This window comes from Salvelinus alpinus, chromosome 7 (assembly GCF_045679555.1).
Source record: "Salvelinus alpinus chromosome 7, SLU_Salpinus.1, whole genome shotgun sequence".
Classification (NCBI taxonomy): Eukaryota; Metazoa; Chordata; class Actinopteri; order Salmoniformes; family Salmonidae; genus Salvelinus; species Salvelinus alpinus.
In genome coordinates this window covers 56473633-56488938 of record NC_092092.1, presented here as the reverse complement: position 1 = coordinate 56488938, position 15306 = coordinate 56473633, and the positions used below count along the sequence as shown (strand labels likewise).

The window sequence follows — 15306 nt, the reverse complement described above, 5'->3', positions numbered from 1 at the left end:
TATAAAAACTCCCCAGTCCTTGCTGATGACAAACATACACATGACATGATGCAGCCACCACCATGCTTGAAAATATGGACAGTGGTACCCAGTGATGTGTTGGATTTTGCCCAAACATAACACTTTGTATTCAGGACAAAAAGTAAATTCCTTTGCCACATTTTTTTACAGTATTACTTTAATTCCTTGTTGCAAACATGATGCATGTTTAGGAAAATTATGTATTCGCTAAAGGCTTATTTCTTTTGAGCCATCCTCAGTTTTCTCTTATTACAACCATTAAACTCTGTAACTGTGCACCATTGGCCTTATGGTGAAATCCCTGAGGGGTTTCTTTCCTCTTAGGCAAATTAGTTAGGAAGGACACCTGTCTTTGTAGTGACTGGGTGTATTGATACACCATCCAAACCCTAATTAATAACTTCACCATGCTCAAAGGGATATTCAGTGTCAGATTTTTAATTTTTGCAAATCTGTGCCCTTCTTTGTGAGATATTAGAAAACCTCGCTGGACTTTGTGGTTGAGTCTGTGCTTGAAATTCACTAGTCGACTGAGGGACCGTACAGATAATTGTATGTGTGGGGTACAGAGATGGGGGAAGTCATTCAAAAATCATGTTAACCACTATTATTGCACACAGAGTGAGTCCATGCAACTTATAATGTGATTTGTTAAACACGTTTCTACTCCATGCCATAACAAAGAGGTTGAATATTTTTTGACTCGACGTTTCCTCTTTTAATTTTTCATTAATTTGTAAAAATGTCTAAAAACACAATTCCACTTTGACATTAGGGGATATTATGTGTAGATCAGTGACACAAAATCTCAATTGAATCAATTTTATATTCAGGCTGTAACACGACAAAATGTGGAAAAAGTCAAGGGGTGTGAATACTTTCTGAATGGCCTGTATGTCTTCAGGCGCTGCATGTTACACACTAGCTGTGGTTATTATTTGTTGTACGTGTTAGTTTGTGTATCCATAGTGCCTCTGCATCTCTCAAGTCTATGAGTTCATTGACAGGGAGAGGGAAGGCAGGTTCAGTAGTCAGGAAGAAAAAAAAACAGCAGATTCCATCACCTCAGGTTGATGCTATTCCTGTCTCGGCCTGGGAGAAAGATCTGTGTGTCACAATGCCACCTTGTGGCTGTACTGGCTACAGACTCCACTCTGGGCTGATTGCGTAAGACTGCGCGGCGTATGAGTCATCACCCTTGAGTGAGGATAGATTGAAGGTGTGTGTGTGTGTGTGTGTGTGTGTGTGTGTGTGTGTGTGCGTGTGCAGTGTTTGTGTGTTGTAAGGAGAGGAGGCTGCCTGGGCGGAGCTAGCAGCAGCGGATGAGATACACGATGAAATTAGGGTTCCCCTGTTTTTTTGTGGGACTGTAGAAGAATCACTACGCAAGGAATATGGCTTTAGTCATCCAGGGGAGAGGGAGAACACAGTGCCTGTGTTAGATCAGTATGCCACTGGTTGTCTTGTTATGCCTCACATATTAAGGCTAATGAGTCTTAAGTGCTGATATATCTAGCGATACCTTCTGCCCTCTCTCTTTGTTCAAGTGATTTTTCCATTCTCTCAGTGGTTGTCACACAAGAAGCCCAGGCATCTGTTCTGCAGCTGTGGAAAGACACAGAGCGCCACTGGCACTGGAGCATATTGGACCTGGGGGGGTGTGTGGGTATTTCCATTCAGAAAGGTCAGCTAGCTATGACCATACCACACTGGGAAATGAGGAAATACTGTATGGAGGAAAAGGAAAAACAGGAGTTGAAGAAGTAGGAGAGAAATGGGACTATATTAAGAAAGAGGGTGACATGGTTAAACAATATGAACAAAAGGCAATGGTTAACACGTGATTAAAATGTATATCGTTTTATTTTGTATCAGCTTCCTGGACAAAAATTACAACAAAATCATTAATGTGACAAAACTACAAATGATGAGTGAGTGAATGAGTGAGTGAGAGCTTCAGCACTAATACTAGCTATGATTTAGGCGAGAGATGGATGCAGGAGCGACAGGGTGGATGAGGAGGTTGGATCTGAGTGGTTATTGAGTCGTGTCCATGGACGATAAGGATTGAAAAGCTGTGGAATGAGAGTAGCATGAAAACACAGGCGTGAGAATGGGCCTGCTCAAAGCAAGAGAATGACAGAGACGGGATGAGAATGATTAAATAATGTGTTGTTCTTTATCTTCAATTGCAGTGTGTTTCTGAAACATGACAGGGGTTTGTACTAAAGGTTACTACGGTAATTGTCCCTATTCGGCTCAAAGGACCATGACAAATGAGCAGCGTGGAGCAGTTGAAAAATATACTTCAGGAGACTTCAGCTAAGAAGCAGGGAACAAAAATGGACGGTGTGTGGGCTGGGGGAAAATTCACTTCGTAGTATTGATGTTTATCAGTCACACGTTATTGATAAAGTATTCATCTTTGGAAATGTCTCTTTACCTCACTCTATCTCAGCTTTCCCAGAGGGTTGTGATTTGAGTTGTTTGTTTCCTTTGCAGGTCATGAAATAGGAGAAGCTAACAAACGTCTGACATCATGTTACAGAATCTGACTGTTCTGTTTATGACCCCTTTCAATTCTAGATTGTTCTGTGTGTCCTGTTTCTCCTCTCTTGTATCTGTACTGTGTTTCTCCCCCTCTCTGTCTCTGACTCTCTGTCCTCCCTCTAGAATGCATAAGGCCCTACGTAGATTGAAAGTCGCAGAGCCGAGCTGGTCTGGTAGCTCAGGAGGGGGTTGACTGACACCATCTCCAGATCCAGTGTGTACTCCTGGGGCCCCGTCACGGCCCGGGCTAAAACCAGCATGGCGCTGATGTTGTTGATTTGCTGAGAGAGACACAGAGATGATAGTAAGGTTAGTCAGGGTCCGTCGTACTCTCCTAGTCTAAAAGTCAAGCAAACGTGTCTTACTAAGTCCTGTTATGATGCAATGTCTCAAAACTCAATGCAATATAATATGCTAGACCTCCTCTGTCATCATAAATTCACAAGTCTATCGTCATATATTGACAAGGTGGATGGGAGGATGACCCAGGCTAGTGCTGGAGAGGGGCTGTTACACTATGGCTGTGCTCACTCTGATGTAGAAGTCTCCGTCGTGGTCTCCAGAGCGGATACGGAAGGTGTTGTAGGCTCCGGGGTAGACGCTGGTGGCCTGTATCTGGAAGATGTCTGACGGGACAGAGCGCTCCGACGTGATGCTCATGTAGCGCTGGACGATAGAGAAGGGTAGGTCTCGACAGGCTGGCTTGGTCACAGGACAAACACAGCGACTAGAGGAAAAATAGCAGGTTTTAGTCCTCTGGAGAGATATGTGAGTTGTGCCATAGTGGCAGTCATGTTGCATAAATCATAATTTCCTGAAATTTGACCTCATGAACTAGATGACTTGATGTGGTACTTTTGATTCTGTTTAATTTATATTAAAACATAATATTTGATATTGATCACTAAATATTAAATATAGATTACGTCCTGTGATATTATCATGCTTGTCTGCAACCTGGACCCATGGGTAGATGTAACATAGTAAACTAAAATGCGGGACGCTCAAATTAGTATATGTTACGTTTGGTATGTTATGTATTTAATTGTGGATGTCCATCATTCATTTCATATGATATGTTACGAATTACAATTAGTATGATATGTTATGAATTACAATTAGTTGTGGCTAACGTTAGACTAGGGGTTAGGTTTAGGGGTTAAGGTTAGGGTGTAGCTAACATGCTAAGTAGTTTCAAAGTAGCTAAAAAGTAGTTAAGTAGTTGCAAAGTTGATAATTAGCATAAAATGCTGAAGTTGTCCTTGATGAGATTCAAACACACAACCTTTGGGTTGCTAGACATTCGCATCCTTTCGTTTTTGCCTGAGGTAACCTTCTATCTTATGTAACCATACCAAACATAACATATCATACTAATTTGAGTGTCCCATATTTTTGTTTACTATGTTACGTCTAGTCTATGAGACCAGCCTGCATGTCAAGATAAAATATTAAAAAGAGTATCAAAAAGAAAGGAGGACCAAGGCACTCTTCATATAATTAATTAAAATCCCTTTATTAGTATGGCATGTTCAATAGAAACAAAGTTGTTTAAAAACCGCCGCGTTTCGGCTGCATGGCCTTCGTCAGGGAGTACAGGCCTTCGTCAGGGAGTATGAAGGCCATGCAGCCGAAACGCGTCAGTTTTTAAACAACTTTGTTTCTATTGAACATGCCATACTAATAAAGGCATTTTAATTAATTATATGAAGAGTGCCTTGGTCCTCCTTTCTTTTTGATGACCAATTTACCCCTTTTACCAAAGAGCACCTTCTATCTACCAAAATATACTATAGTGTACCTTAGTAGCGCTTCCCTTCCTCCTCTTTCTACTATTAAAAAGAGTAGTTGATAACTCAACCACTAGAGGGGTATATTGCAATATGAAGGAGCATGGTGAACTATCCTCAAACCAAGATGGATTACATTCAACTGTATTTGAACAGTGGCCATTTCCCCAAGAGATTTTCTGAAGCAGTTTTCATACAGCCAAAAAATGCTGGGGGAAATGAACTACTGTCCACACCTGTTATCAATGTAAGACTGGTTTCAATCTTCTAACAGCATTCTAATTGCCCTGGAACATGTTCAACTGAAAAGATCACAGAATTGGACAGAAATATGGAAAAAGCAATTGGCGCAATCTTCGAAATAATGTGAGCTATGCTCCATACAGAAGTTGATGATATGTTGAGATTTGTGCCCACGGCATAGTTTGATAATGGGGAAAAGGTGTGTGTGTGTGTGTACCCATGTTTTAATAAATGTTCACTCACTTGTCAGATACTTGGACGTAAGGGCTCTGGCAACGGTTGGTGTCCACACACTGACTGGCACCGTGGATATTCACACACGTCTGTCCTTCAGTACATTGGTGCTCTCCGGTCTCACACTCATTTATATCTGGGGAGGAGAGGGATCGATTGAGGGCCGGAGAAAGAGAGAATTGAAATTAATCGAATCAATTAGAATACTTTATCGTCCACTAACAACGAGGACAACGAAAGAACACACAGGCACAGTTAGCTGACAGTGAGGTGAAGGATGGGAAAAGGTGTTCAGAAAAACATTGAGAATGAGAACAGATGTAGAAGGTGCTTACCCTGGCATAGTCGAGTGCCCAGCAGCTGGTAGCCTTCTGGGCACTGACAGGAGAACTTCCCGGGCTCATTGACACACTGGAACTGACACAGGTAACTAGAGTAGCTGCACTCGTCTATGTCTGCAGAACGATGGAGGGAGAGGGAGGGGAACAACGTTTACGATCATAGCACAGCTGTTTTAACCAAGAAACAGAAGGGCAGCTTTTAATAAATGCAAGAAAGAAAGAGCAGCTTTTCTTTTCAGATCAAAGCACTGCTACTTTAATTGACATTATAGAGACAGACAGACAGACAGACAGACCGAGACAGACAGGCAGACGTATCCTCTCACCATTGCAAGCAAAGCCGTCAGGCCCAAGCTCGTAGCCCTGGTCACAGCGACAGAGGAAGGTACCGTAGGTGTTATAACACCGCTGCTGACAGGGGGCGCCCATGTCACACTCATTCACATCTGGAAGGAGGAGGAGAGGGAGAAGTCTATCAGTATATCAGTCAATATATTTTCTAACATCAGTCTGGATAGCCTGGGACTCTCTGTATGTGGGTGTGTGTATATCTGACCACGCCTTACCAATACAGGAGCGGTTGTTGCCGGCGAGCTGGAAGCCTGGTTCACACTGACAGGAGAAGGAGCCGGGGACGTTGACACAGCGATGCTGACAGTACCTGTATCTGCACTCGTCAATGTCTGACAACCCAGATGGAAGGAGAGCATTCAGAAACAGTTCCAGAGAGAAGGTGGAGATTGAGTTGACCAACCAGGTCGTTATGGTGAAGGAGACTTTGACTCAAGTGGCTTTCCTGGTTAAATAGAGGTCAAATAACATGCTACAATGACTAAGGAGAAGTTGACCTATACGGTGTATGTGACAAAACATATTAAGATATTAATTGTGAATAAATTAAATTACTTTCCTGGTTAAATAGAGGTCAAATAACATGCTACAATGGCTAAGCTTAACCACAACAATGAGGTGAGACCGCAAACAGCGAGTTGGTGTGACTCAGGTCAGTGGTTAGGCTGGTTAGTGGGCGTCCTATTGGTTGTCTCTCAGGCCAGTGGTTAGGCTGGTTAGAGGGAGTCCTATTGGCTGTCTTACCGATGCACTCGGTGCCAACCTTACGGTAACCCTCAGGACACTGGCAGGTAAAGGCTCCCGGCGTGTTGATGCACTGCTGGCTGGGCTGGCAGTCGTGTTCATCTCTCTCACACTCATTCACATCTGTGTGTGAGATATGGTAAAACAACACAATGTATTTAGTCATATGGATGTTAATACGGTTGAGGCACCAAAAGCTGTACCATATTGTTCAATCATTATTCCTGTCTCATGCATTTCCCATCAACAACCCCTATCACCCCGACTCCAAGAACAACAGGACAAGCAGTTCTCTCAACCAGTGGTGGAAAAAGTACTCAATTGTCATACTTGAGTAAAGGTAAAGATACCTTAATAGAAAAGGACTCAAGTAAAAGTGAAGTCACCCAGTAAAATACTACTTGAGTAAAAGTCTAAAAGTATTTGGTTTTAAATATACTTAAGTATCAAAAGTAAATGGAATTGCTAAAATGTACTTAAGTATCAAAAGTAAAAGTATAAATCATTTCAAATTCCTTATATTAAGCAAACCAAACAGCACAATTTTCTTTAATGTTTTTTTATTGATGTATAGCCAGGGGCACACTACAAGACATCATTTACAAACGAAGCATTTGTGTTTAGTGAGTCCGCCAGATCAGAGGCAGTAGGGATGCCCAGGGATGTTCTCTTGATAAGTGTGTGAATTGGACCATTTTCCTGTCAAAATGTAACAAGTACTTTCGGGTGTCAGGGAAAATGTATGGAGTAAAAAGTACATTATTGTCTTTAGGAATGTAGTGAAGTAAAAGTAAAAGTTGCCAAAAATATAAATAATAAAGTAAAGTACAGATACCCCAAAAAAGTACTTAAGTGGTACTTCAAAGTATTTTGACTTAAGTACTTTACACCACTGCTCTCAACACTCTCCGTCCTATAAAACTAAGAGCAGCTGTCCTCATGTGAAATCTCCACATTCCAGTACCAGCTATCCACCCCCCAGACAAATACTCACACACCCACACAAACTCCACAAACCCCCCCAACACACACTTGATACAACCACCTGTCCCACACTAGTCTGCACTCATCCAGACTACATGCTTATTGCTCAATCACAAACAAGGCACGCACACCTTATCCAGTCCCCTGCAGCCACCTGTCCACCCCCCCTCCCTCCCTCCCTACTCTCTCACCCACACAGCTGTCTCCCTGGGGCTCATAGCCCAGAGGACAGGGGTTGAAGGGCTCTCTGGCGGTGCTCTCCAGGTTGGTCCCAGGCTGGCTGGGGGGGTCTGGGGCTGGGATGACTGAGGCAGAACGGGGGAGGCACAGGTAGCCCCCGTAGTGGTTGAAGCACTTCATCTCCCCCTTACAGGCCTCAGGAATGGTCTCACACTCGTTTATGTCTGTCGGGGGAGAGGGAGAAGGAAAAGGACTGAAAGACAGGACTGGTTTCAAGTTGTAATGCTCTCACTCGTTGCTTACAACTGATGAAGAGAGGAGATGGGGACATGAGGATAATCGAGAGCCATTACCTTTGCAGTGCTGAGTCTGAGGATCCCATTGATACCCATCTGTGCATTCCTACAGATGGCAGGAGACAGAGAGCGAGAGAGTCACATGCACTGAACAATCCAAATGACCTTTCATTTGTAGCTATTAGGTACATTTTAAATAATGGCTGTGTCACTCTAACAGGAGGGTACCTAGTCATAGGCACAGAGGGGGAAAGATACAGTGGGACTCCAGAGTACAGCGGAGGTCAACAGGAAAGAGAAGAGCAGCTGCAGTACAAAAGGGGTCAAATTATCAGTCTGGTGTATGGTGGGCGGGGAAGACAAGATAGAAGGGGAGGAGGGAGGGAGAGAAAGAGAGTGCTGGAATACCCATCCTTACCGTGTAGGTGTCACTTTCTGTAGGTGGCTGTGAAATAGCACTGCGGAGGAACACAGACACACACAGGATCGCCGCACACACGCCCTGCATGCTCACGGACTGACTGGCAGATAGGACCGGATCACACACGTAAACACACACACAGACACACCCTGGCACAGCCGGCGGGTCACACAGGTAGCGGTGCCTCAGGTCAGGACGAGAGAAGCTGCCGGCTTGTTGTGGTGCTCAGAGCAGCTCAGCGGTATCTGCAGAGAGAGACGGCCGAGAGAGAGAGTTACTTAGGAGACTCATTAACCTGGGTTGAGAAGAGAGAGAGTTAATTAACAACCTAGGTTGGAACAGCTTTCAATTCATCCACTTAATTTAAAAAAACATAACACTCTGGCTGTGTGTTGACATCTAACACTGTTCTGAAGCCAGGCTCAGAACAGAAGTCAACACACGCAACTCCCTTATGGCTCAGACGTCGGTCATTATTTGCTAATCGAACATGTTCCCCCTGAATCCCCGCCAGTATGACGGAGAGGAAGCCCGTCTCCCCCTGCTGGTGAAAGGTCAACATAACGACGCGTTCCATCCATCAGCTGAAAATAATAAAGTCAACAGTGTGGAAATCCTTTCATGTCAGCTCTCCATAGACAGCCCTCTGTTTCCCCAGACAGGCCCACTGTAACTGCACACACAAACGCTCACACAACAAACCTACAGTATACCAGAGTGAGCCATTAAACACAGCGCCTACATCTCAGGGTATTGTCTATCAATTTCAAGACATTACCTTCCGTTTCCCCAGACGCCGCAAGCTCTGACACAGATTTCTGCTCTCTAAATCACCGTCGCTGTCTAGTACCGCGGAATCCATTATTGTCTGTCTCTGAGTCTGGCATCGTTCATCATCATGGCTTGTGTGTTATTCTTCGAAGTACTGCATGTGGTGTTGGAGAGGCTGCTTTTTTTGGGAGACCAACCATCCTCCGTTTAATGTTCTTGGAGAGTGGAAGCACAACTGTTAAAGTGGACCCTGTACCTAGACAAATAAATCCTCTATTCCAGCTCCCTCAGACAAAAAACCCCCCAAGAGAAAGCAATAAAACATCTCTGAGTAACCGTTGTTCGTGCAAAAACCGTCAGTTAGAATTTGCTCCAGGCAAAATAATATATGAAGAGGAAAGTTATAATCATTGCTTTCCTTACACGCACACACACATTGGTGAGACTTTTGTATGCTGTAATACTCAACCACTTGTCGCGCCCCCATGCGCACACACACGCGCACACGCACACGCACACACACACACACACACACACACACACACACACACACACACACACACACACACACACACACACACACTAACCTCAGAGAGGCCAAGCAAGAAGCCACAGAGCAACGTGTGTACCCACACAAACATGCTAACTGTCTTACATCACACTCCAAATGTAGCCTAATCTTCCTTCTCAAGCACCAAAACAAATGTTCCACTGAGTTCCCAGGACAACTATATACACAGTCAGTGCACCTGTCACAATTTCACAATCTTTCAAACACTTCCAAAAGTGAGGTATTTTAGTGGACCTTGCATCATGTCATCTTCAATAGGTCTGCATCGTATGCAGGAGTATACACACACTGCACCCCTGGACACACACTGTACCCCTGGACACACACTGTACCGCTGGACATACACTGTACCGCTGGACACACACTGCGCCCCTGGACACACACTGTACCCCTGGACACACACTGTACCGGTGGACACACACTGTACCCCTGGACACACACTGTACCCCTGGACATACACTGTACCCCTGGACACACACTGCACCGCCGGACACACACTGCGCCCCTGGACACACACTGTACCCCTGGACACACACTGTGCCCCTGGATACACACTGTGCCCCTGGACACACACTGCACCCCTGGACACACACTGCACCCCTGAACACACACTGCACCGCCGGACACACACTGCGCCCCTGGACACACACTGTACCCCTGGACACACACTGTGCCCCTGGACACACACTGTACCCCTGGACACACACTGTACCCCTGGACACACACTGCGCCCCTGGACACACACTGTACCGCTGGACACACACTGTACCCCTGGACACACACTGCGCCCCTGGACACACACTGTACCCCTGGACACAGACTGTACCCCTGGACACACACTGTACCCCTGGACACACACTGTACCCCTGGACACACACTGTACCCCTGGACACACACTGCGCCCCTGGACACACACTGCGCCCCTGGACACACACTGCGCCCCTGGACACACACTGTACCCCTGAACACTTATACAGCCACAATATGAGGACATGTCAAAATCCGCTTTGGCACTGTGGTTCTCTTATAGCGGGGGATAAATCTGACCTAAAACCACCAAAAAACAAACTGTCCGCCAGTTGAGAGTCCAGTAACTCAGTCACCCAGACCTGTGAGCAGCAGGCAGACGTGGGTAGGTGCTGCGTCGCCGCCGCTGACCAGTGAGCACCAAGTGGTGGTTGGACCTCTGGAATGCCCGTGGCAAGGATGTGGGCTGCAGTTCCCAGTAGGGATACCCTGCCATCACGGTGTTTCTCAGAGTATCAGGTTTTGGGAAAGCCCCCCCATGGTTCATGTAGGACAGCTGCTGCCAACCCTACAGCCTCTGGTCTCTGAGTGGGAGGATGGTCCATCACTCTGACAGTCCTCCACACACCAACCACTGGTCTTTCCATTGGTTGTGATTCTGGTTACAACAGGTGTCGGTGAACAATGCTACACTTGACATTTACCAGTGTAGCATTGTCTACCATGTACAGCAGTACACATTGTTCACAGAAATACAGTAATTATATGGCCCTGTATTTACTTGGATTGAAGAGGAAATTCTGCAACTCTTGGAGGACAGTGGATGTTGATACAGATGCTGTCTTTACTTGGTCCAGGTGCATTCCTTATATTACTGGCATCCTGTGGAGGCTGCTGAGGGGAGGACAGCTCATAATAATGGCTGGAACGGAGCAAATGGAATGGCATCAAACACATGGAAACCATATTCCGTTCCAACCATTACCACGAGCCCGTCCTCCCCAATTAAGGTGCCACCAACCTCCTGTGCTAGCATCAGTAGTATCTTAACTCCTGCAACAGGGGGCACCCCTCTCCTCGAATCCACACCGTCAGCAGAATGACCAAGCAAAATAACAGCAGGGTCATAAAGAAATGACTTAATGGGGACTAGACAGAACACACAGCGAGACCACACACACAGAGCAACATACACAAACACACATAGACCATACGCACGCATCTACACACGCACACACCGGTGGGAGACCCAACCAGAGATGGTCGGGTCTTGTGATGTGTATATATAGCCGGCTTCGATCCGTTCTGCTCCGTTGTGCATGGAGCTGCTCTCTCTCTAGCACGGTGACCCGGTGGGCTCAAGCTGTGCTCTGCTCCCCTCGCTGCACTGAACCTGCCACCTTGCGGGCCAGAACCTCTTATATGTTATACCAGTAAACTCCTGTGGTGTGAGATTTCTCTCATATTGCCGGACAGTAGAACTACAGAAAAACCATCATACATAACAGTTCCCCAATGGGCACAGGGCTGTAGTCTGGTGGAGAGGGAAGCTAGTGGGAGCCAGGCATGGAGAGCTGGCTGGGCCAAAGTGATACAGTGGGTATCATGTGTTTACCCCTCTTGGATTTTTTCACATTGGTCTACACAAAATACTCTGTAATGTCAAAGTGAAAGAAAAAGTCTATACCTGTCAATACAGGTTAGAAACACCTTTGGTTGTGATTACAGCTGTAAGTCTTCTTAGGTAAGTCTCTAAGAGCTTTGCACACCGGGATTGTGCAAAAAAATATATTTCACCTATATTTAACCAGGTAGGCTAGTTGAGAACCAGGTAGGCTAATGAGAAGTTCTCATTTGCAACTGCGACCTGGCCAAGATAAAGCATTGCAGTTCGATATATACAACAACACAGAGTTACACATGGAATAAACAAACATACAGTAGAAAAAAAAGTCTACATACAGTGTGCAAATGAGGTAAGATAAGGGAGGTAAGGCAATAAATAGGCCATGGTGGCGAAGTAATTACAATATAGCAATTAAACACGGGAATGGTAGATGTGCAGAAGATGAATGTGCAAGTAGAGATACTCGGGTGCAAAGGAGCAAGATAAATAAATAAATACAGTATGGGGATGAGGTAGTTGGATGGGCTGTTTACAGATTGGCTATGTACAGGTGCAGTGATCTGTGAGCTGCTCTGACAGCTGGTGCTTAAAGCTAGTGAGGGAGATATGAGTCTCCAGCTTCAGTGATTTTTGCAGTACGTTCCAGTCATTGGCAGCAGAGAATTGGAAGGAAAGGCGGCCAAAGGATGAATTGGCTTTGGGGGTGACCAAAGGAGCGCGTGCTGCTGGAGCGCGTGCTACGAGTGGGTGCTGCCCATTTGCCCATTAATGTTTTCAAAATTTGTCAAGATGTTGGGGATCGTGGCTAGACAGCAATTTTCATGTCTTGCCATAGATTTTCATGCAGATTTAAGTCAAAACTGGGCCACTCAGGAACATTCATTGTCTTCTTGGTAAGCAAGATTTAAGATTTAAGTCAAAACTTGGCCACTCAGGAACATTCATTGTGTTCTTGGTAAGCAATTTTAGTGTAGATTTGGCCTTGTGTTTTAGGTTATTGTCCTGCTGAATGGTGAATTCATCTTCCAGTGTCTGGTGGAAAGCATACTGAAGCAGGTTTTCCTCTAGGATTTTGCCTGTGCTGAGCTCCATCCTGTTTCTTCTCATCGTGAAAAACTCCCCAGTCTTTGCCGATGTAAAGCATACCCATACCATGATGCAGCCACCAACATGTTTGAAAATAAGGAGGCAGTTACTCAGTGATGTGTTGTGCTGGATTTGCCCTAAACATAAGGCTTAGCATTTAGGCCAAAAAGTGTATTCCTTTGCCGTGTTTTTTTTGTTGCAGTATTACTTTAGTGCCTTGTTCCATACAGGATTCATGTTTTGGAACATTTTTATTCTCTATATTTGTATTCTTCTTTTCACTCTGTCATTTAAGTCATTATTGTGGAGTCACTACAATGTTGTTCATCCAGCCTCAGTTTTCTCCCTTCACAGCCATTGAACTGTGTGTAGCTGTTTTAAAATCCCCAATGGCCTCATGGTGACATCCCTGAGCAGTTTCATTCCTGTATGGCAGCTCAGTTCAGAAGGACGACTGTATCTTTGTTGTGTCTGGGTGGTTTAATACATAATCACAGCATAATTATTAACCACATCATGCTTTAAGACATATTCAATGTCTGATTTGTTATTGTTACCCATCTACCAATCACTGCCCTTCTTAATGATGCTTTCAAAAAGCTCCCTGGTCTTTGTACTTGAATCTGTGCTCGAAATTCAATACTTGACTGAGGGACCTTACAGATGTTGTATGTATGGGGGACAGAGGAAGGGGCAGTCATAATAAAAAATAATGTCAACCCCTATTGCACACAGAGTGAGTAACTTACTTGTAACTTATGTGATTTGTTACGCCAAATTTTACTGAATACTTATTCAACAACTACATTTTAGTTATTCATTTTTTTAACATTTGTAGAGTTTTCTTTTCACTTTGACATTATGGAGTATTTTGTGTAGATGAAAAAAAATCACAACTAAATCCATTTCAATCCCACTTTGTCACACAACAAAATGTTGAAAAATCCAAGGGATGTGAATACTGATGATACGCTGTAGTAACTAGACGAGATGACGTGTGCTGAGGGCAGGAGATGATCGACACACGGTGGGTCAGAGGGGGGAGTTTGGTATTTTAATAGTTGACCCTCCTCGCCGTGCCTCTGTGCTCTCTCCTGAATCACTCTAGTCAGACCAGCCTTACTACTAATTTTGGCCTATGAATGTAGAATTCTTTCTGTCAAATGTTAGTAATTAAGAGTACATAAACAGAGTGATAAAATGGCGCCCTGCTCTGCACAGAAGTGGTCTGTAAGGGAATAAGAAGGCCGTGTCCTGTCCTGTGATGTAATGTGTGTGTGTATGGGAGGGAGGGTGTGTACAGAGTGTTTAATGCCATTGGGTGGCACCTGTCTCTCTAGTTTGTGGTTGTCCCTTGGTGTGGCCATATGGTAACGTAGGCCTGTCTGCTCCTCCTCACACTAAAACGAGTCTTTCCAGCAAACAAATACTGTACTTAGGGTTTCATCCAAGCTGACCATGTCTGGCAGGCTTTTTCATGAATCAAGTTCGCAGGAGATATTAGTAGACTTTGCGATTGTGACATTACATAGTTGTGAAATAGTAGTTGGATCTGTACAAGAGTTTTGCAATACATTTCCATTTACAAATACAACTACTCTCTTACACATGCTCTCTGTCTCTTCCTCTCCCTCTCTCTCTCTCTCTCTCTCTCCCTCACACTCACGTACACACAGGGCCTTGCCACCTCAGCTCTTGTAAGGATCCAACTGTAGCCGTGGAGGTTGAGTGGAGAGCAATGGTGTAGCTGTGACGTGTCCACCCCCTCCAGGAGCAGAGGGTAAGAGGCACGTTTTTCTTTGTGACGTAATACACTCACGCACTTGGTTAATCTCTCTCTCTCAATCACAAAGGCTCTCGTAGACACACCCGCTCCCTCTCTCTCTTTCAAACCCGCACACACACAAAGTCATTGTGAAACATGGTGAACTCACAGGCAAGTCTTCTTCCTTTGTGTGAATTCGTCTTCTTCCTGTTATCTTCAGGTCCCTGGTTTGAGTCCGTGTAGTGCTGTTCTAGTCCCCTGGCGGTTGTGGTCCCTGGTGTGGTGTGAGTGTTGAGAGCTGAAGTGGTCCCTCTATCTGTCCTGCTCCTGCCTCTATGGCCCTGAGAGAGTGAGTGGGCAGATCGACAGCTGGAGCAGCTGAATGCATGCAGGGGAGGGCGAGAAAGAGAGAGAAGGAAAGAGGCAGAGAGGAAAGAGGGACAGCCCATTCCTACCCCCCCTCTGGCCCCCTGCACTGCCATCCTCCACCCTCCCACTGACCCCCCCTCCCTGACCCCCCAGGATGCAAATTCCTGGTCTGCGGCCCAAATTCCAAATCCGTCCAAATCGCAGGCGGAACAACA

At 45.2% G+C, this 15306-nt stretch overlaps 1 protein-coding gene across 1 annotated transcript; it reads right to left on the bottom strand.

The window, feature by feature from the left end:
• Positions 1–1865: 1865 nt before the first annotated feature.
• Positions 1866–15134, bottom strand: LOC139581289 (EGF-containing fibulin-like extracellular matrix protein 2). Its single transcript, XM_071410881.1, has 11 exons — positions 14892–15134; positions 8153–8400; positions 7792–7840; positions 7450–7662; positions 6275–6397; positions 5746–5862; positions 5506–5625; positions 5174–5293; positions 4848–4974; positions 3103–3298; positions 1866–2852 (listed from the first exon to the last, which is right to left on the bottom strand). Exons 2-11 carry the CDS (start codon positions 8240–8242, stop codon positions 2691–2693), a joined length of 1317 nt encoding a protein of 438 aa, XP_071266982.1. The 5' UTR covers positions 8243–8400; positions 14892–15134; the 3' UTR covers positions 1866–2690.
• Positions 15135–15306: the final 172 nt, after the last annotated feature.

Excerpts from the sequence above, each read along its gene's own strand:
- LOC139581289 (XM_071410881.1), bottom strand. The coding sequence starts at position 8,242 with ATGCAGGGCGTGTGTGCGGCGATCCTGTGTGTGTCTGTGTTCCTCCGC. Across the intron at positions 4,975-5,173 it reads GGGCACTCGACTATGCCAGG|ATATAAATGAGTGTGAGACC; the intron begins GTAAGCACCTTC and ends TCTCCTCCCCAG. Across the intron at positions 2,853-3,102 it reads ACGGAGACTTCTACATCAGA|CAAATCAACAACATCAGCGC; the intron begins GTGAGCACAGCC and ends TGTCTCTCTCAG.